At 49.4% G+C, this 21,997-nt stretch overlaps 1 protein-coding gene across 4 annotated transcripts in view; it reads right to left on the minus strand.

The window, feature by feature from the left end:
* The window catches only part of RBM46 (RNA binding motif protein 46), a 329,232-nt gene that overhangs the window by 152,100 nt on the left and 155,135 nt on the right, over positions 1 to 21,997 (minus strand). For all 4 annotated transcript variants that reach the window (XM_063920507.1, XM_063920504.1, XM_063920505.1 and 1 more), the window contains exon 4: positions 8,424 to 8,891. In XM_063920507.1, the coding sequence (XP_063776577.1) occupies positions 8,424 to 8,891 (468 nt within the window). The remainder of the gene's footprint in view (positions 1 to 8,423; positions 8,892 to 21,997) is intronic.

The following is a 21,997-nucleotide window of genomic DNA, read 5'->3' on the forward strand; positions in this document are numbered from 1 at the left end:
TTGTGAGCGCTGCAGAAACACACAGTGACAGATGCTTGCGAGCGTTGCAGAAACACACGGTGCTGGTAGCACAGAAGTCCGTGCAGCAGAGAGGCACGCTGAATGCTGAAGCACAGGAATCCGTGCAGCAGAGAGGCACGCTGAATGCTGGAGCACAGGAAGCTGGGAGCACAGAAGTCCATGCAGCAGAGGTAGAACGCTGAATGCTGAAGCACAGGAAGCTGGGAGCACAGAAGTCCATGCAGCAGAGGTAGGAAATACTTTAGAGAACCGGAGCGCTGTAGTTTCACTCTTCTAGGAGAGAGAAGATACTCAGGCGCCGGAGCTCTGCCCAGCGTCTGAATTTGAACTTCCCGCCTCTATCTGATTGGTGGAGAGCGCTGATGACGTCACCCGCCCATCCGACCTCCGTGGACGCTGGGCGTACCCGCGGCGCCCGCCCCCCGAACATTTACTGGGACCAGCGCCAACGGAGCACCAGGAGCCGGGGACCACCAGCGGGGATGGCCGCCAGGAAGCCCAGCGCACCCGGAGGGGTAAGCACGGCGGCATGACAGTACCCCCTCCTCTAGGAGTGGCCTCAGGACACTTTCCTGGTTTTGTTGGGTGTCTAGAATGAAAGATCCGAATTAGTCGGGGAGCGGTGACCTCAGAAGCCTTTATCCAACTTCTTTCTTCATGTCCATAACCCTTCCATTCCACCAAATATTGTAAATTCTTGTGATAGTAACGAGAGTCCAGAATAGTTTTGATCTCAAATTCTGTCCCAGTTTCAGTCTCTACTGAGGTTGAACTAGAAGGCTCTGAATGGAAACGATTTAGTATGAGGGGACGAAGGAAAGAGACATGGAAAGAATTTGGTATACGAAAGTGAGGAGGCAAACCCAATTTGCAGACCACAGGATTCAGGACTTGTAAAACAGGACCGATGAACCTTGGAGCAAATTTCATAGTGGGTACTTTTAGACGGAGGTTGCGGGTGGAGAGCCATACCCTATCGCCAACTTTGTATTGAGGAGCGGCCCGCCGTTTCTTGTCCGCAAAGAATTTGTATCGGACGGAGATTTTCTTGAGGTTAGCATGAACCCTACTCCAAATTTGACTGAAGTATTGTAACGTGGAAGTTACAGCCGGAACCTCCTCCGACGGAAGGATTGGTAATTCTGGAACCCGTGGATGGAACCCGTAATTGATGAAGAACGGAGATTCGCCAGTGGAGGAATGAAACAAATTGTTATGAGCAAACTCTGCCCAGGGTAACAGTTCCACCCAGTCGTCCTATGAAGGAGAGAGATAAACTCGAAGAAAAGTCTCCAAATCCTGGTTGACTCGTTCGGTTTGCCCATTTGTTTGGGGATGATAGGCAGACGAGAATTTGAGTTTAATTCGTAAGGCAGAACAGAGAGCTCTCCAAAACCTGGCGGTGAACTGTACTCCTCAATCTGAGACCACCTCCAGAGGTAAGCCATGTAACCGAAAGTGCTCCCGGATAAATAGCAGAGCCAGTTTGGGAGCTGTCGGTAGACCTGTCAACGGAACGAAGTGTGCCATCTTCGAAAAACGGTTGACAATCACCCAGATGGTATTGTAACCTTTGGCATGGGGCAACTCGGTAATGAAGTCCATAGAAATATGGGTCCAGGGTTTCCTTGGAATGGACAAAGGATGAAGCAATCCGGCAGAAGGCAGACTAGGAATTTTGTGCTGTGTGCATTGAGGACAGGAACTAACATAATCCTGTATATCCCTCCTCATGGTATTCCACCAGTAAGACCTTTGCAGGAATTCAAACATTTTTTGGACCCCCGGGTGACCGGAGAACTTGGAGATATGGGCCCACTGTAGTATTCTTGGTCGGAATTCAACTGGCACCGACATTCTTCCAGGAGGAGGATCTAGAGAAGTGGAAGCAGCGGAAACGGAGATTGGACTGAGGATTAAACTCCTTTCAAAGGAATTCGCTTCATCTGAGGCAGTTAGGGAACGAGACAGAGCGTCAGCTTTTGTATTGAAAGTCCCGGCCCGGTACTTAATAACAAAGGAGAATCGAGTAAAGAAAAGTGCCCATCTGGCCTGACGGGGATTCAAGCATTGTGCGGTCTTGATGTACAATAAGTTCTTGTGATCGGTGTAAATAGTAATCAGATGTTTGGCACCTTCTAACAAGTATCTCCATTCTTCCAAGGCGGACTTTAGTGCCAACAGTTCCTGATCTCCAATAGTGTAGTTTTGCTCAGCAGGCGAGAACTTACGAGAATGGAACCCACATGGATGCAATTTCTTGTCCGAAGAATACTGGGAAAGAACGGCTCCGACTCCGACTGAGGAAGCATCGACCTCCAGGAAGAACGGTTCTTCGAAATTTGGTTGTTGGGAGTACCGGAGCTGATACAAAAGCTGATTTCAACCGGGTGAAAGCTTCCACAGCTTCGAGAGACCACAAACTCGGGTTGGAACCCTTTTTGGTCAATGCGGTAATGGGTGCAACAATGGTGGAAAAACCCTTAATGAATTTCCTGTAGTAGTTTGCAAAGTCCAAGAACCTTTGTACTGCTTTCAAAGAGAGAGGCTGAGTCCAATCACGAATGGCAGTGAGTTTCTCCGGATCCATACGAAGCTCCGTACCCGAGATGACATAGCCAAGGAACGGAATTGACGATACCTCAAAAGTGCATTTGGAAATCTTGCCGTAAAGACGATTCTTTCGCAGTCGGAGAAGTACCTCTTTGACCTGTGTCCTGTGTTCTGAAAGATTTTTGGAAAAAATCAGGATGTCGTCTAAATACACCACTACACTTTGGTATAACATGTCTCGAAAAATGTCGTTAACGAATCCCTGGAAAACGTCAGGAGCATTGCTAAGGCCGAACGGCATCACCAGATATTCGTAATGCCCATCTCTGGTATTGAAGGCGGTCTTCCATTCGTCCCCCTACCGGATACGTATAAGATTATATGCTCCTCTCAAGTCGAGCTTCGAAAAAACGTGGGCTCCACGCACCCTATCAAATAGCTCCGTGATTAGCGGCAAGGGATATTTATTTTTGATGGTGATATCGTTTAGGCCACGATAATCGATACATGGTCTCAGCCCCCCGTCCTTCTTCTTCACGAAAAAGAAACCTGCTCCAGCCGGAGAGATAGAGGGGCGAATGAATCCCTTAAGAAGATTGGATTTAATATAGTCCGACATAGCTTGGGTCTCAGGTAGAGACAGGGGGTAAGTGCGACCCCGAGGAGGCATCTTCCCAGGGATGAGGTCAATGGGGCAGTCCCAAGGTCTATGTGGTGGTAACTGATCAGCTGCCTGCTCAGAGAACACATCCGTGAACTCCCGATAAGCCTCCGGAATGAGCTCCTCGTCCGACCTAGAAGATGCACGGAGCAGACAGACGGGAGTAAGGCAATTAGTGAGACAGAATGAACTCCAAGACAGAATTTGTGAAGACTTTCAGTCGACGTGGGGATTATGGGTTTTGAGCCAAGGCAACCCGAGGACAAGGTCGTGAGGCATCTCCGGAATCACTAGGAGCTCCAGATGTTCTTGATGTAGCGCTCCAACCTGCAGCCTAACGGGATATTCTGGTTCCATTAATAGCAGTCAATGAAATAGGCCGTTTGATAGACCGCAACTTTAAATCCAGAACTTGGGCACAGGAAAAAGAAACGAAATTCCCAGCAGCCCCAGAGTCCAATAGGGCATTAAAAGATTTGGCAACTGACTTGGAGGTCAAAGACACGGAAAGTAAGCAATCCAAAGTCGGAGAAGATTTGGACGTGACTCCCAACTTGACTCCTCCGGAACAAGCTAGGCCTGCCCGTTTCCCGGACGGGATTTACAAAACTTGAGGAAATGATCTGCGGCTCCACAGTAAAGGCAAAGTTTACCCTCATGACGACGCTGTCGTTCCTCCAGAGACAGTCGGGACCGGTTAATTTGCATGGGTTCGTCCGGACTGGGTACAGCCGCCGGCCTAGGAGGAGGAAGCCGGAACCTGGAACGATCTGAACGACTACGTTCTCCTCCACGCTCCTGCATCCAAAGATCCACCTTGACGCAGAGGGAGATCAACTCTTCTAATGGATCCGGCAGATCCCTAGTGACCAACTCAACTTTCAGCCGGTCGGAGAGACCGTTCCAGAAGGCAGCCCTCAGGGCGTCATTATTCCAGCGAAGTTCAGAGGCAATGGTCTGGAAATGAACCACGTACTGACCCACGGAGCGGGAGCCCTGACGGACACGGAGCAAGTCAGAAGAAGCAGTGGTCATCCTGCCGGGCTCGTCGAAGATTCTTCGAAAGGACGTGATGAAGTTGGTGTAGTTGGAAACCACGGGATCAGATCGTTCCCATAACGGAGACACCCAATCCAACGCTGACCCTTCGAGCAGGGAAATAATATACGCCACCTTAGACCGATCCGTAGGGAAATTATGAGAGAGAAGCTCGAACTGCACCTCGCACTGGTTTAAAAAACCACGGCAATTCTTTGGATTCCCATTATAGCGGGAAGGAGTAGGAAGCTGAAGGCGTGACCTGGTACCGGCCGGAGGTTGGACGTTACTGGAAACGGCAACTGGAGCAGTTACGGGAACTGAAACCGGAATTACGGAAGCTAAGGATGCTTGAATTTGATCCAATCGGCCGGACAATTCCTGGAGATATTGCATCACCTGGCCCTATGTCGCCTCCTGAGTCTGAACTCGGGAAACCAAACTTTGGATGGCGCTCGACTCTGTGTTCCGATCCCCCGGGTCCATGAGGCCTGAGTATACTATCACTGACCTGGGTTGAGGGTGTTGTGAACTCGGGGGTTCTTCCGGTGACCGGGAAGAGGAACCACAGCTGGGTCGAAGTAGAGATGGCCGAATGTAGGTTTACTTCATGATAAACCCAGAGACAGGAATTTAAGGGTGATGCTGACCGCAGAGTGATTCAGAGGATTCGTGAGTGATGCTGAAGCACACGGTGACTGATGCTGGTGAGCGTTGCAGAAGCACACGGTGACTGACGCTTGTGAGCGTTGCAGAAGCACACGGTGACGGACGCTTGTGAGCGTCGCAGAAACACACAGTGACAGACGCTTGTGGGCGTTGCAGAAGCACACGGTGACGGACGCTTGTGAGCGCTGCAGAAACACACAGTGACAGATGCTTGTGAGCGTTGCAGAAACACACGGTGCTGGGAGCACAGAAGTCCGTGCAGCAGAGAGGCACGCTGAATGCTGAAGCACAGGAATCCGTGCAGCAGAGAGGCACGCTGAATGCTGGAGCACAGGAAGCTGGAAGCACAGAAGTCCATGCAGCAGAGGTAGAACGCTGAATGCTGAAGCACAGGAAGCTGGGAGCACAGAAGTCCATGCAGCAGAGGTAGGAAATACTTTAGAGAACCGGAGCGCTGGAGTTTCACTCTTCTAGGAGAGAGAAGATACTCAGGCACCGGAGCTCTGCCCGGCGTCTGAATTTGAACTTCCCGCCTCTATCTTATTGGCGGAGAGCGCCGATGACGTCACCCGCCCATCCGACCTCCGTGGACGCCGGGCGTGCCCGCGGCGCCCGCCTCCCGAACGTCCGCCGGGACCAGCGCCAACGGAGCACCAGGAGCCGGGGACCACCACGGGGACGGCCGCCAGGAAGCCCAGCGCACCCAGAGGGGTAAGCGCGGCGGCCGCGGCGGCATGACAAGGACCAAACAACTTCTCACCATCGTAAGGTAACGCTTCTATTCCTCTCTTGACCTCTGCCTCCGCCTGCCAAGAACGCAGCCAGAGTGCTCGTCGTGCCGTAACTAGCGACGATGAAAGACGAGAACTGAGCTGACAGACGTCAGTAGAAGCTGTACAAAGATAATCAGCAGCCTCACAGATTTGATAAGGTGATCGTCATGTAGGGCAGACTTGAGTTCTGTTATCCATACAATAAGCGCCTTAGTTACCCAAATGCCAACCAAACCAGGTCTAAGCAACACTCCTGCTGCCGTATACATGGACTTTAGCATAGCTTCTAGTTTACGCTCTGAAGGGTCTTTAAGCGTAGTAGCAGTTGGCACTGGAATAGTTAATTTTTTTGTAAGTTTTGACGCAGACGAATCCACCATTGGCGGATTCTCCCATGTAGATGTCACAGACTCTGAAAACGGGTAACTAGACTTAAATCGGCGAGGTATAGAAAACCGTTTATCCGGATTCTTCCATGTTTCTATTAACATCTTATTAAGAGATTCCGAAAAAGGAAAACACACTGGAGATCTCTGTCGTTTAGTAAATACTACCTCATAATTTGTCAGAGGTTCTTCAGTCTCTGTAAATTTCAGAGACTGACGCACCGCCCTGATGATATTATCAATGCCTGGGCTGTCAATATCCTCACTATCTGACTGCTGGTCCAATTCGCCTTCCTCATTCTCATCTTGGGCCGTGAGGTCTGGCATAGAATCGTCTGAAAACAACATACCAGAAACTGGTAAATCAGAAGACAAATGAAATTTATCCGTTCTACCCAAAGTGGACTTGGACCCTTGCAAAGGCGGAGACCCCTCTGGTATCTCTGGCGGACTCAGATCTTGCCGCTTCCCGCTCGTGTCGAGCGGCGGCCAATTCTGATTGCAACCCAGCCATTACATCTGCTAGGATTGCCCATTGAGGGTCCGGGGATGAAACCGGAGCGGAAATTGTATTTGTAGCTGAATTTACAAAACATACTGCGCATGTGGTAGAACCATCCGGTAACATACTCTTACAGACATTGCAGTGAAACTACTTTTTTGTTTTTGCTGGTGCCTTACTCATTATGCAGACAGACAATACAAATAGACAAAGACAGACAGCTCGCAGGACTCAGTAAAATTGTTACTAAAGTATGTGTGTATATATATATGGCTAAGTGCAGTGCACGTGGCCAGACTGTATGAAACCTGATCCCAAATTCCCACTAACACCCCTGCGCCATCCGGTGGAGTAGTGTTGTAGGACAGGAACGTTCTGGAATCAGAAACAGGAAGCATGGTTAAAATGGCCCCCATGCCATGCTTACAGTCAGAATCACAGTTTAGGTTATAAAGACATGTATATGCACATTTATAGCCTGTAACTAACCCCCTGTTAATATAAGCTTAACAGCCTATTCCTTGTCAACCCATGCAGCCTTGCTATATTTTGCTGCTGCTATGGCATTCATTCCCCCTCATCTGCGCTGCTAGTGAGGATAGGCTTCTCCCCCCTACTGCTCCCCCCGTGTACCTCCAACTATACAGCGGACGGGAGCAGGTGCAGGGAGCCGGGGAGCGGATGCAGGGAGCCGGGGAGCGCTGTGCATAGCGCCTGGGAGCTGTGATCCGGAAGAGTGGCCGGCGTCTCTGAGTGACGTGCGGCCGCTCCGAGCGGTGTCCCCGTATACAGCGGCGGGTGGAGACTGGTAGGCGCTGTGGAGCGGCGGAGGCGGGCGGCCCCGTAAACAGTGGCGGCTGGGACGGATGCGGCTTAGTGTGTAAGCAGCGGCGGGAGCGGGCGGCGTTAATGGAGCACGTTCCCCAAACAACAGTGGGGTGGCAGTGTGAGCTGACCGCCCTGTTCCCCAGCATACCTGACGTCCTGTAGTGAGGGCTATGACGGGGCTTCTTCTGTAAGCTCCGTCCAGCTTTTCCTGCAGGTCAGAGAGTGAGCTGCTGTTGGCTGTGAGGGTGCTCTTTGTGAGGACCGACACGCCAGGAGCTGCTTCCGTGCAGCGTGCACTATCCCGGACCCAAGTTTCTTGCTAAACTGGGAAGGGATGTGCTCAAGTTGAAAAAAGTTAAAAATAAAAAGTATAAAAAAAAAAAATCAAAGTATAATTCAAAGTAAGTGTGGAGGTTCCACACGTGCGTGTCACTGCTGTGAGCACAGAAAAAACACTGAGGTATTCTGGGAGTATGGAGGGGAGGAGAGTTACTAAATTTAAATGTTCAGTGCCTGTTCTGCTAAAGCCGTTCATATCCCAAGAGTACTCCAGTGACCCCTAGTGGATGAAAAAGAAAAAGCGGTGATAAAGAAGTGATAAGTGGAAGGTGATAATGCACCAGCCAATTAGCTTCTGTCATTTTTCAAACCTGTAATGACTGGTTGGTGCGTTATCACCTTCCACTTATCACTGCTTTATTACTTCTCCAGGCTTAATACATCTGCCCCATTAACTGTTATTGATGAAAGGAAGTGAGACTGCATTAAAACTTTCTAAGATTACTTTCATTTTACTATAGGCCACATTAAGTTTTTCTAGAATGCTGAATGCCTTCAATGATCCAAATTAGCGAAAATGTTTTTTAGCTAAAATGTTTACTCATATTTAACTAGTCCAATTGTCCTATTATTTATACAAAGCATCATTACACGTAAATTATTATTGGATAGCTTCATTAACCAATAATATACATTTGGAGGCCTGTATTCACCTGGAATCAATTTTCGTCTTGCCATGGCAGCTGCTCTGTGCGATTCAAATTCTACAAAGGCGAAGCCGCGGTTCTTTGTTTTGTCAGTTGCACTTGGGTACACAATTACATCTATTACTCCTTCTGTTACTTTCCTCATTTCCTCCAATATTTCTTCTTTCTTCTTCTCTTTTGGAATGGCACCAATAAAAAGCCTGCAATTATCTAAACTTACACAAACTCCAATGAACTTGCCTGGTCGAATCTCATAATTATTCAGCATGCGAATAGCCATCAAGGCTTCTTCTTTGCTTGTGTACATGACAAAAGCATAACCTCTATTCTCACCACTAAATTCCATCATTAATCTAAATTCATAGATTTTTCCAGCTCGCTCAAATACAGGGACAAGTTCATCTTCATACATGTCACGAGGAATTTTTCCCACAAAAACTTCACAGCCACGTGGTGGAGGTGGACCTTCCCAATCTGAAAAAAAATAAGATTTTAAACCTACCGGTAAATCTATTTCTCCTAGTCCGTAGAGGATGCTGGGGACTCCGTAAGGACCATGGGGTATAGACGGGCTCCGCAGGAGATAGGGCACCTAAAAAGAACTTTGACAATGGGTGTGCACTGGCTCCTCCCTCTATGCCCCTCCTCCAGACCTCAGTTAGAGAACTGTGCCCAGAGGAGATGGACAATACAAGGCAGGATTTAGCAATCCAAGGGCAAGATTCATACCAGCCCACACCAATCATACCATTTAACCTGGAACATACATAACCAGTTAACAGTATGAACAAACGACAGTAACGGTCCAAGACCTATTCCAACTGTAACATAACCCTTATGTAAGCAACAACTATATACAAGTCTTGCAGAGTTTCCGCACTGGGACGGGCGCCCAGCATCCTCTACGTACTAGGAGAAATAGATTTACCGGTAGGTTTAAAATCTTATTTTCTCTTACGTCCTAGAGGATGCTGGGGACTCCGTAAGGACCATGGGGTTTATACCAAAGCATCCAATCGGGCGGGAGAGTGCGTATGACTCTGCAGCACCGACTGAGCAAACGCTAGGTCCTCATCAGCCAGGGTATCAATCTTGTAGAATTTAGCAAAAGTGTTTGACCCCGACCAAGTCGCCGCTCGGCAAAGCTGTAATGCCGAGACGCCTCGGGCAGCCGCCCAAGAAGAGCCCACCTTCCTAGTGGAATGGGCTTTAACCGAATTTGGTACCGGCAATCCAGCCGTAGAATGAGCCTGCTGAATCGTATTACAGATCCAGCAAGCAATAGTCTGCTTCGAAGCAGGTGCGCCAATCTTATTAGCAGCATACAGGACAAACAGAGCCTCTGTTTTCCTAATTTTAGCTGTTCTGGCTACATAAATCTTTAAGGCCCTGACTACATCCAGGTATCTGGAATCCTCCAGGTCACTTGTAGCCACAGGCACCACAATAGGTTGATTCATATGGAGTGAAGAAACCACTTTAGGCAAAAATTGCGGACGTGTCCTCAATTCAGCTCGATCAACATGAAAAATCAAGTAGGGGCTTTTGTGTGACAAAGCCGCCAATTCAGACAATCGCCTTGCTGATGCCAAAGCCAACTGCATGACCACCTTCCAGGTAAGAAATTTCAACTCAACCTTGGTAAGCGGTTCAAACCAGTGTGATTTTAAGAACTGCAACACCACGTTCAAGTCCCATGGTGCCACTGGAGGCACAAAAGGGGGCTGGATGTGCAGCACTCCCTTTACAAATGTCTGGACTTCTGGAAGAGAAGCCAATTCCTTCTGAAAGAAAATCGAGAGGGCCGAAATCTGTACCTTAACAGAGCCTAATTTCAGGCCCATATCCACTCCTGTCTGTAGGAAGTGGAGAAAACGACCCAGATGAAAATCTTCCGTAGGCGCATTCTTGGACTCACACCAAGACACATACTTTCGCCAGATACGGTGATAATGTTTTACCGTCACCTCCTTCCTAGCCTTTATTAAAGAAGGGATGACCTCTTCCGGAATCCCCTTTTTCGCTAGGATTCGGCGTTCAACCGCCATGCCGTCAAACGTAACCGCGGTAAGTCTTGAAATACACAGGGCCCCTGTTGCAACAGGTCTTCCCTTAGAGGAAGAGGCCAGGGATCTCCTGTGAGCATCTCTTGTAGATCCGAGTACCAGGCCCTTCGAGGCCAGTCTGGGACAACGAGTATCGTCTGTACTCTTCTTCGTCTTATGATCCTCAACACTTTTGTGATGAGAGGAAGAGGAGGAAACACGTAGACCGATTTGAACACCCACGGTGTTACCAGAGCGTCTACTGCTACTGCCTGAGGGTCCCGAGACCTGGCACAATACCTCCGAAGCTTTTTATTGAGGTGTGACGCCATCATGTCTATTTGAGGAGTTCCCCAAAGACGCGTTACGTCTGCAAAGACTTCTTGATGAAGTCCCCACTCTCCTGGATGGAGATCGTGTCTGCTGAGGAAGGTTGCTTCCCAGTTGTCCACTCCCGGAATGAAGACAGCCGACAGAGCGCTTACATGATATTCCGCCCAGCGAAGGATCCTTGTGGCTTCCGCCATCGCGACTCTGCTTCTTGTCCCGCCTTGGCGGTTCACATGAGCCACTGCTGTGACATTGTCTGATTGAATCAGAACCGGTAGGTTTCGAAGAAGACTCTCCGCTTGTCGAAGGCCGTTGTAAATGGCCCTGAGTTCCAACACATTGATGTGTAGACAGGACTCCTGGTCTGACCAAAGACCCTGAAAATTTTTTAACTGTGTGACCGCTCCCCATCCTCGGAGGCTCGCGTCCGTGGTAACCAGGATCCAATCCTGAATTCCTAACCTGCGACCCTCCAGGAGGTGAGCACTTTGCAACCACCACAGGAGGGACACTCTGGCCCCTGGAGACAGTTATTTTCCGATGTAAGTGCAGATGGGACCACTTGTCCAGAAGATCCCATTGAAAAGTCCTTGCATGGAACCTTCCGAAGGGAATGGCCTCGTAGGCCGCCACCATTTTTCCCAGAACTCGAGTGCATTGGTGAACTGACACCCTTTTCAGTTTTAGCAGGTCTCTGACCATGTTCTGGATGTCCTGGGCTTTCTCTATTGGGAGGAAGACCTTCATTTGTTCCGTATCCAGTATCATACCTAGGAACGGTAGTCGAGTTGTCGGAATCAGCTGTGACTTCGGTAGATTTAGAATCCAACCGTGTTGCTGGAGCACTCTCAGAGAGAGCGCCACACTGCTCAGCAATTTCTCCCTTGATCTCGCTTTTATCAGGAGATCGTCCAAGTATGGGATAATTGTGACTCCATGCTTGCGCAGGACCACCATCAATTCTGCCATTATCTTGGTGAAAATCCTCGGGGCCGTGGAGAGTCCAAACGGCAACGTCTGAAATTGGTAATGACAATCCTGTACAGCGAATCTCAGGTATTCCTGATGGGGGGCATCTATGGGGACATGAAGGTACGCATCCTTTATGTCCAGAGACACCATAAACTCCCCTTCCTCCATGTTGGCTATTATCGCTCTGAGAGATTCCATTTTGAATTTGAATCTTTTTATGTACAGGTTCAGGGATTTCAGATTCAAAATAGGTCTGACCGAACCATCCGGTTTCGGGACCACAAATAGGGTTGAGTAGTACCCTCTTCCCTGCTGGTGCAGGGGAACCTTGATTATCACTTGCTGTATACACAGCGTCCGAATTGCAGCTAACACTATATCCCTTTCCGATGTGGATTCTGGTAGGGCCGATTTGAAAAATCGGCGCGGGGGCACCTCCTCGAATTCCAATTTGTAACCCTGGGAAACTATGTCCAACACCCAGGGATTCAGGTCTGAACTGACCCAGGCCTGACTGAAAAGTCGAAGACGTGCCCCCACCGGTGTGGACTCCCTCAGGGGAGCCCCAGCGTCATGCTGTGGGTTTTGGAGCAGCCGGGGAGGACTTTTGTTCCTGGGCACCTGCCGAAGCAGGTGCTCTTTTGCCTCAGCCCCTACCTCTGGCGAGGAAAGAGGATCCCCGACCTCTTCTGGACTTGTGCGACCGAAAGGACTGCATCTGATAGGGTGTTACTTTCTTTTGCTGTTGGGGAATATATGGTAAAAAAAATAAGAATTTACTTACCGATAATTCTATTTCTCGTAGTCCGTAGTGGATGCTGGGGACTTCGTAAGGACCATGGGGAATAGCGGCTCCGCAGGAGACTGGGCACAAAAGTAAAGCTTTAGAACTACCTGGTGTGCACTGGATCCTCCCCCTATGACCCTCCTCCAAGCCTCAGTTAGGATACTGTGCCCGGACGAGCGTACACAATAAGGAAGGATTTTGAATCCCGGGTAAGACTCATACCAGCCACACCAATCACACCATATAACTTGTGATCTAAACCCAGTTAACAGCATGATAACAGAGGAGCCTCTAGAAAAGATGGCTCACTACAGCAATAACCCGATTTTTTGGTAACAATAACTATGTACCAGTATTGCAGACAATCCGCACTTGGGATGGGCGCCCAGCATCCACTACGGACTACGAGAAATAGAATTATCGGTAAGTAAATTCTTATTTTCTCTGACGTCCTAGTGGATGCTGGGGACTCCGTAAGGACCATGGGGATTATACCAAAGCTCCCAAACGGGCGGGAGAGTGAGGATGACTCTGCAGCACCAAATGAGAGAACTCCAGGTCCTCCTCAGCCAGGGTATCAAATTTGTAGAATTTTACAAACGTATTTGCTCCTGACCAAGTAGCTGCTCGGCAAAGTTGTAAAGCCGAGACCCCTCGGGCAGCCGCCCAAGATGAGCCCACCTTCCTTGTGGAATGGGCTTTTACAGATTTTGGCTGTGGCAGGCCTGCCACAGAATGTGCAAGCTGAATTGTACTACAAATCCAACGAGCAATAGTCTGCTTAGAAGCAGGAGCACCCAGCTTGTTGGGTGCATACAGAATAAACAATGAGTCAGATTTTCTGACTCCAGCCGTCCTGGAAACCTATATTTCCAGGGCCCTGACAACGTCTAGCAACTTGGAGTCCTCCAAGTCCCTAGTAGCCGCAGGCACCACAATAGGTTGATTCAGGTGAAACGCTGAAAACCACCTTAGGGAGAAACTGAGGACAAGTCCTCAATTCCGCCCTGTCCGAATGGAAAATCAGATGCGGGCTTTTACAGGATAAAGCCGCCAATTCTGACACGCACCTGGCCCAGGCCAGGGCCAACAGCATGACCACTTTCCATGTGAGATATTTTAACTCCACATATTTAAGTGGTTCAAACCAATGTGACTTTTGGAACCCAAAAACTACATTTAGATCCCAAGGTGCCACTGGAGGCACAAAAGGAGGCTGTATATACAGTACCCCTTTCACAAACGTCTGAACTTCAGGGACTGAAGCTAGTTCTTTTTGGAAGAAAATTGACAGGGCCGAAATTTGAACCTTAATGGACCCCCATTTCAGGCTTATAGACACTCCTGTTTGCAGGAAATGTAGGAATCGACCTAGTTGAAAATTCCTCCGTCGGGGCCTTACTGGCCTCGCACCACGCAACATATTTTCGCCAAATGCGGTGATAATGTTTTGCGGTTATATCTTTCCTGGCTTTGATCAGGATAGGAATGACTTCATCCGGAATGCCTTTCTCCTTCAGGATCCGGCGTTCAACCGCCATGCCGTCAAACGCAGCCGCTGTAAGTCTTGGAACAGACAGGGTCCTTGCTGGAGCAGGTCCCTTCTTAGAGGTAGAGGCCACGGATCCTCCGTGAGCATCTCTTGAAGTTCCGGTTACCAAGTCCTTCTTGGTCAATCCGGAGCCACGAATATAGTGCTTACTCCTCTCCATCTTATAATTCTCAGTACCTTGGGTATGAGAGGCAGAGGAGGGAACACATACACTGACTGGTACACCCACTGTGTTACCAGAGCGTCTACAGCTATTGCCTGAGGGTCCCTTGACCTGGCGCAATACTTGTCGAGTTTTATAAACATGTTGAAGACTTCTGGGTGAAGTCCCCACTCTCCCGGGTGGGGCTCGTGTCTGCTGAGGAAGTCTGCTTCCCAGTTGTCCACTCCCGGAATGAATACTGCTGACAGTGCTATCACATGATTTTCCGCCCAGCGAAGAATCCTTGCAGCTTCTGCCTTGCCCTCCTGCTTCTTGTGTCACCCTGTCTGTTTACGTGGGTGACTGCCGTGATGTTGTCCGAATGGATCAACTCCGGGTGACCTTGAAGCAGAGGTCATGCTGAGCTTAGAGCATTGTAAATGGCCCTTAGCTTCAGGATATTTATGTGAAGTGATGTCTCCAGGCTTGACCATAAGCTCTGGAAATTCCTTCCCTGTGTGACTGCTCCCCAGCCTCGCAGGCTGGCATCCATGGTCACCAGGACCCAGTCCTGAATGTCGAATCTGTGGCCCTCTAGAAGATGAGCACTCTGCAACCACCACAGGAGAGACACCCTTGTGCTTGGTGACAGGGTTATCCGCTGATGCATCTGAAGATGCGACCCGGACCATTTGTCCAGCAGGTCCCACTGGAAAGTTCTTGCGTGGAATCTGCCGAATGGGATTGCTTCGTAGGAAGCCACCATTTTTCCCAGAACCCTTTCATTGATGTACTGAGACTTGGCTCGGTTATAGGAGGTTCCCGACTAGCTCGGATAACTCCCTGACTTTCTCCTCCGGGAGAAACCCCTTTTTCTGGACTGTGTCCAGGATCATCCCTAGGAACAGAAGACGAGTCGTCGGAATCAGCTGCGATTTTGGAATATTGAGAATCCAATCGTGCTGCCGCAACACTACCTGAGATAGTGCTACACCGACCTCCAACTGTTCCCTGGATCTTACCCTTATCAGGGAATCGTCCAAGTAAGGGATAACTAAAATTCCCTTCCTTCGAAAGAGTATCATCATTTCGGCCATTACCTTGGTAAAGACCCGGGGTGCCGTGGACCATCCATACGGCAGCGTCTGAAACTGATAGTGACAGTTCTGTACCACAAACCTGAGGTACCCTTGGTGAGAAGGGTAAATTGCGACATGAAGGTAAGCATCCTTGATGTCCCGAGACATCATGTAGTCCCCTTCTTCCAGGTTCGCAATCACTGCTCTGAGTGACTCAATCTTGAATTTGAACCTCCGTATGTAAGTGTTCAAGATTTTAGATTTAGAATCGGTCTCACCGAGCCGTCCGGCTTCGGTACCACAACAGTGTGGAATAATACCCCGTTCCCTGTTGCAGGAGGGGTACCTTGATTATCACCTGCTGGGAATACAGCTTGTGAATGGCTTCCAAAACTGCCTCCCTGTCAGAGGGAGACATCGGTAAAGCCGACTTTAGGAAACGGCGAGGGGGAGATGTCTCGAATTCCAATTTGTACCCCTGAGATATCACCTGAAGGATCCAGGGGTCTAATTGCGAGTGAGCCCACTGCGCGCTGAAATTCATTGAGACGGGCCCCCACCGTGCCTGATTCTGCTTGTAAAGCCCCAGCGTCATACTGAGGGCTTGGCAGAGGCGGGAGAGGGCTTCTGTTCCTGGGAACTGGCTGATTTCTGCAGCCTTTTTCCTCTCCCTCTGTCACGGGGCAGAAATGAGGAACCTTTTGCCCGCTTGCCCACGAAAGGACTGCGCCTGATAATACGGCGTCTTCTTATGTTGAGAGGCGACCTGGGGTACAAACGTGGATTTCCCAGCTGTTGCCGTGGCCACCAGGTCTGAAAGACCGACCCCAAATAACTCCTCCCCTTAATAAGGCAATACTTCCAAATGCCGTTTGGAATCCGCATCACCTGACCACTGTCGTGTCCATAACCCTCTACTGGCAGAAATGGACAACGCACTTAGACTTGATGCCAGTCGGCAAATATTCCGCTGTGCATCACGCATATATAGAAATGCATCCTTTAAAATGCTCTATAGGCAATAATATACTGTCCCTATCTAGGGTATCAATATTTTCAGTCAGGGAATCCGACCACGCCAACCCCGCACTGAACATCCAGGCTGAGGCGATTGCTGGTCGCAGTATAACACCAGTATGTGTGTAAATACATTTTAGGATACCCTCCTGCTTTCTATCAGCAGGATCCTTAAGGGCGGCCATCTCAGGAGAGGGTAGAGCCCTTGTTCTTACAAGCGTGTGAGCGCTTTATCCCCCCTAGGGGGTGTTTCCCAACGCACCCTAACCTCTGGCGGGAAAGGATATAATGCCAATAACATTTTAGAAATTATCAGTTGTTATCGGGGGAAACCCACGCATCATCACACACCTCATTTAATTTCTCAGATTCAGGAAAACTACAGGTAGTTTTTCCTCACCGAACATAATATCCCTATTTGGTGGTACTCGTATTATCAGAAATGTGTAAAACATTTTTCATTGCCTCAATCATGTAACGTGTGGCCCTACTGGAAGTCACATTTGTCTCTTCACCGTCGACACTGGAATCAGTATCCGTGTCGGCGTCTATATCTGCCATCTGAGGTAACGGGCGCTTTAGAGCCCCTGACGGCCTATGAGACGTCTGGACAGGCACAAGCTGAGTAGCCGGCTGTCTCATGTCAACCACTGTCTTTTATACAGAGCTGACACTGTCACGTAATTCCTTCCAACAGTTCATCCACTCAGGTGTCGACCCCCTAGGGGGTGACATCACTATTACAGGCAATCTGCTCCGTCTCCACATCATTTTTCTCCTCATACATGTCGACACAAACGTACCGACACACAGCACACACACAGGGAATGCTCTGATAGAGGACAGGACCCCACTAGCCCTTTGGGGAGACAGAGGGAGAGTTTGCCAGCACACACCAGAGCGCTATATATATACAGGGATAACCTTATATAAGTGTTTTTCCCCTTATAGCTGCTGTATTTTTAATACTGCGCATAATTAGTGCCCCCCTCTCTTTTTTAACCCTTTCTGTAGTGTAGTGACTGCAGGGGAGAGCCAGGGAGCTTCCCTCCAACGGAGCTGTGAGGGAAAATGGCGCCAGTGTGCTGAGGAGATAGGCTCCGCCCCCTTCTCGGCGGCCTTATCTCCCGTTTTTCTGTGTATTCTGGCAGGGGTTAAATTCATCCATATAGCCCAGGAGCTATATGTGATGCATTTTTTGCCATCCAAGGTGTTTTTATTGCGTCTCAGTGCGCCCCCCCCCAGCGCCCTGCACCCTCAGTGACCGGAGTGTGAAGTGTGCTGAGAGCAATGGCGCACAGCTGCAGTGCTGTGCGCTACCTTGTTGAAGACAGGACGTCTTCTGCCGCCGATTTTCCGCCCCCCCCCCCCCCCTTCTGGCTCTGTAAGGGGGCCGGCGGCGCGGCTCTGGGACCTATCCATGGCTGGGCCTGTGATCGGTCCCTCTGGAGCTAATGTCCAGTAGCCTAAGAAGCCCAATCTACTCTGCACGCAGGTGGGTTCGCTTCTTCTCCCCTTAGTCCCTCGATGCAGTGAGCCTGTTGCCAGCAGGTCTCACTGAACATAAAAAACCTAAAACTAAACTTTTCACTAAGCAGCTCAGGAGAGCTACCTAGTGTGCACCCTTCTCGTTCGGGCACAAAAATCTAACTGAGGCTTGGAGGAGGGTCATAGGGGGAGGAGCCAGTGCACACCAGGTAGTTCTAAAGCTTTACTTTTGTGCCCAGTCTCCTGCGGAGCCGCTATTCCCCATGGTCCTTACGGAGTCCCCAGCATCCACTAGGACGTCAGAGAAATGTATTTACCTGCTGTAGCTGTGGAAACCAGGTCCGTCAGCCCATCCCCAAACAATACATCACCCTTATAGGGTAGTACTTCCATATGTTTTTTGGAATCCGCATCACCTGTCCATTGGCGAGTCCATAAGGATCTTCTCGCTGAGATAGACATGGCATTGGCCCTAGAAGCTAGCAATCCAATGTCCCTTTGAGCATCCCTCATAAATAAGACTGCATCTTTTATATGGGCTAGAGTTAAGAATATAGTATCCTTATCCATATTATCAAATTGATCTGTCAGCTCATCTGTCCAAGCTGCAATTGCGCTACACACCCATGCCGACGCAATTGTCGGCCTTAGCACAGCACCTGTATGAGAATAAATACACTTTAAGGTAGTTTCTTGCCTGCGATCTGCAGGGTCCTTAAGGGCCGCTGTGTCAGGAGACGGTAGCGCCACTTTCTGGACAGACGCGTCAGGGCCTTGTCCACAGTGGTGGGTGATTCCCAAATCTCCCTGTCCTGCTTAGGGAAGGGGTATGCCATATAAATTCTTTTGGGGATCTGCGGTCTCTTTTCCGGAGTCTCCCAAGATTTCCCAAAGAATTCATTTAATTCATGAGATGTGGGAAAGTTAATAATCTGTTTCTTTTCCTTAAACATGTGTACCCTTGTGTCGGGGACCGAGGGTTCATCCTCAATATGCAACACATCCCTTATTGCCACAATCATACACTGAATGGTTTTAGTCACCCTAGGGTGCAATTTTACTTCGTCGTAGTCGACACTGGAATCAGAATCCGTGTCGGTAGTAGTGTCTTGTGTTAAGGGACGCTTTTGAGACCCCGACGGGCCCTGTGAGTCGGTCCAATCCGAGGATTGACCCCCTGATGTCCCCCCTAATTCAGCCTTATCAAGCCTTTTATGTAAAGATGCCACACTTGCATTCAACATGTGCCACATGTCCATCCAATCTGGAGTCGGCACAACCGACGGGGACACACCACTCATTTGCTCCACCTCCTCCTTGGAGAAGCCTTCCGCCTCAGACATGTCGACACGCACGTACCGACACCCCACACACACAGGGATTAACTTATAAGGGGACAAAACCCCAACCAGGCCCCAAGGAGAGACAGAGAGAGAGTATGCCAGCACACACCAGCGCTTAAAAACACTGGAAAAAATATGACCAGATAGCGCTTTTCTATATATAATGTACCAATTCCCACTCACTGCGTCGCTAATGTGCCCCCCTCCTCTTTTTTCCAGCCAGTGAAGTTCAGCAGGGGAGAGACCAGGGAGCCAGCGTTTTCCTTATGCAGCTTCTGTGGAGAAAATGGCGCTGGTTAGTGCTGAGGATCAAGCCCCGCCCACCAGACGGCGGGCTTCGGTCCCAGTGATTTTTCAATTAAAATGGCGGGGGATCATAGATTTACTGCCTCCGCAGCCTAATCAATCTGCATGTGCCCAAATGTGAGGTTTATTGCTGCCCAGGGCGCCCCCCCTGCGCCCTGCACCCTTCAGTGCTGCTCTGTGTGTGTGTGACTGGGAGCAATGGCGCGCAGCTTACCGCTGCGCGCCTTACCTCATGAAGATCTGATGTCTTCTGTCGCCTAAGATGTCTTCTGCCTTCTCATCCGGCTTCTATCTTCGGCATCTGTGAGGAGGACGGCGGCGCGGCTCCGGGACGAACCCCAGGTGAGACCTGTGTTCCGACTCCCTCTGGAGCTAATGGTGTCCAGTAGCCTTAGAAGCAGTGCCCAACTTGACAAGCCAGCTCTGCTTCTCTCTCCTCGGTCCCACGATGCAGGGAGCCTGTTGCCAACAGGACTCCCTGAAAATAAAAAACCTAACAAAATTCTTCTTCAACAGAAAACTCTGGAGAGCTCTCTGCAGTGCACCCATTCTCCTCTGGGCACAAGATCTAACTGAGGTCTGGAGGAGGGGCATAGAGGGAGGAGCCAGAGCACACCCATAGTCAAAATTCTTTTTAGGTGAACAATGGGAAATACCTGGGCGCTGACAAACAAGAAATTCTGGGATATTAATTAAAACTGATCAAGGGCTGCTGCTTCACTTAAGAGGTCACTGTTAACCCCAAAAAAAGCAAAAAAATCCACAACTCCCAAGAAATGAAGCGCTGTCCAGATCAGTACATTTTTAAAACATAAAACATTTATTATACATTACATACAAACATTAATCACACGGCCGGTGTATAACAGTGAATTAAAAAATAAAATACATATAGAAAGGCTTGTGGCCACTCCTGAATAAAATAAGAATTTACTTACCGATAATTCTATTTCTCGGAGTCCGTAGTGGATGCTGGGGTTCCTGAAAGGACCATGGGGAATAGCAGCTCCGCAGGAGACAGGGCACAAAAAGTAAAGCTTTAGGATCAGGTGGTGTGCACTGGCTCCTCCCCCTATGACCCTCCTCCAAGCCTCAGTTAGGATACTGTGCCCGGACGAGCGTACACAATAAGGAAGGATTTATGAATCCCGGGTAAGACTCATACCAGCCACACCAATCACACTGTACAACCTGTGATCTGAACCCAGTTAACAGTATGATAACAGCGGAGCCTCTGAAAGATGGCTCACAACAATAATAACCCGATTTTTGTAACTATGTACAAGTATTGCAGACAATCCGCACTTGGGATGGGCGCCCAGCATCCACTACGGACTCCGAGAAATAGAATTATCGGTAAGTAAATTCTTATTTTCTCTATCGTCCTATTGGATGCTGGGGTTCCTGAAAGGACCATGGGGATTATACCAAAGCTCCCAAACGGGCGGGAGAGTGCGGATGACTCTGCAGCACCGAATGAGAGAACTCCAGGTCCTCCTTAGCCAGGTTATCAAATTTGTAGGAGTTTACAAACGTGTTTGCCCCTGACTAAATAGCCGCTCGGCAAAGTTGTAAAGCCGAGACCCCTCGGGCAGCCGCCCAAGATGAGCCCACCTTCCTTGTGGAATGGGCATTTACATATTTTGGCTGTGGCAGGCCTGCCACAGAATGTGCAAGCTGAATTGTATTACACATCCAACTAGCAAAAGTCTGCTTAGAAGCAAGAGCACCCAGTTTGTTGGGTGCATACAGGATAACAGCAAGTCAGTTTTCCTGACTCCAGCCGTCCTGGAACCTATATTTTCAGGGCCCTGACCACATCTAGCAACTTGGAGTCCTCCAAGTCCCTAGTAGGCGCAAGACACCACAATAAGCTGGTTCAGGTGAAACACTGACACCACCTTAGGGAGAGAACTGGGGACGAGTCCGCAGCTCTGCCCTGTCCGAATGGACAAACAGATATGGGCTTTTTTGAGAAAAAAACCACCAATTTTACACTCGCCTGGTCCAGGCCAGGTCCAAGAGCATGTTCACTTTTCATGTGAGATGCTTCAAATCCACAGATTTGACTGGTTTTAAACCAATGTGTTTTGAGGAATCCCAGAACTACGTTGAGATCCCACAGTGCCACTGGAGGCACAAAAGGGGGTTGTATATGCAATACTCCCTTGACAAACTTCTGGACTTCAGGAACTGAAGCCAATTCTTTCTGGAAGAAAAATCGACAGGGCCGAAATTTGAACCTTAATGGACCCCAATTTGAGGCCCATAGACACCCCTGTTTGCAGGAAATGCAGGAATCGACCGAGTTGAAATTTCTTCGTGGGGCCTTCCTGGCCTCACACCACGCAACATATTTTCGCCACATGTGGTGATAATGTTGTGCGGTCACCTCCTTTCTGGCTTTGACCAGGGTAGGAATGACCTCTTCCTGAATGCCTTTTCCCTTAGGATCCGGCGTTCCACCGCCATGCCGTCAAACGCAGCTGCGGTAAGTCTTGGAACAGACATGGTACTTG

The sequence above is a fragment of the Pseudophryne corroboree genome, chromosome 1 (genome assembly GCF_028390025.1).
Source record: "Pseudophryne corroboree isolate aPseCor3 chromosome 1, aPseCor3.hap2, whole genome shotgun sequence".
Lineage (NCBI taxonomy): Eukaryota > Metazoa > Chordata > Amphibia > Anura > Myobatrachidae > Pseudophryne > Pseudophryne corroboree.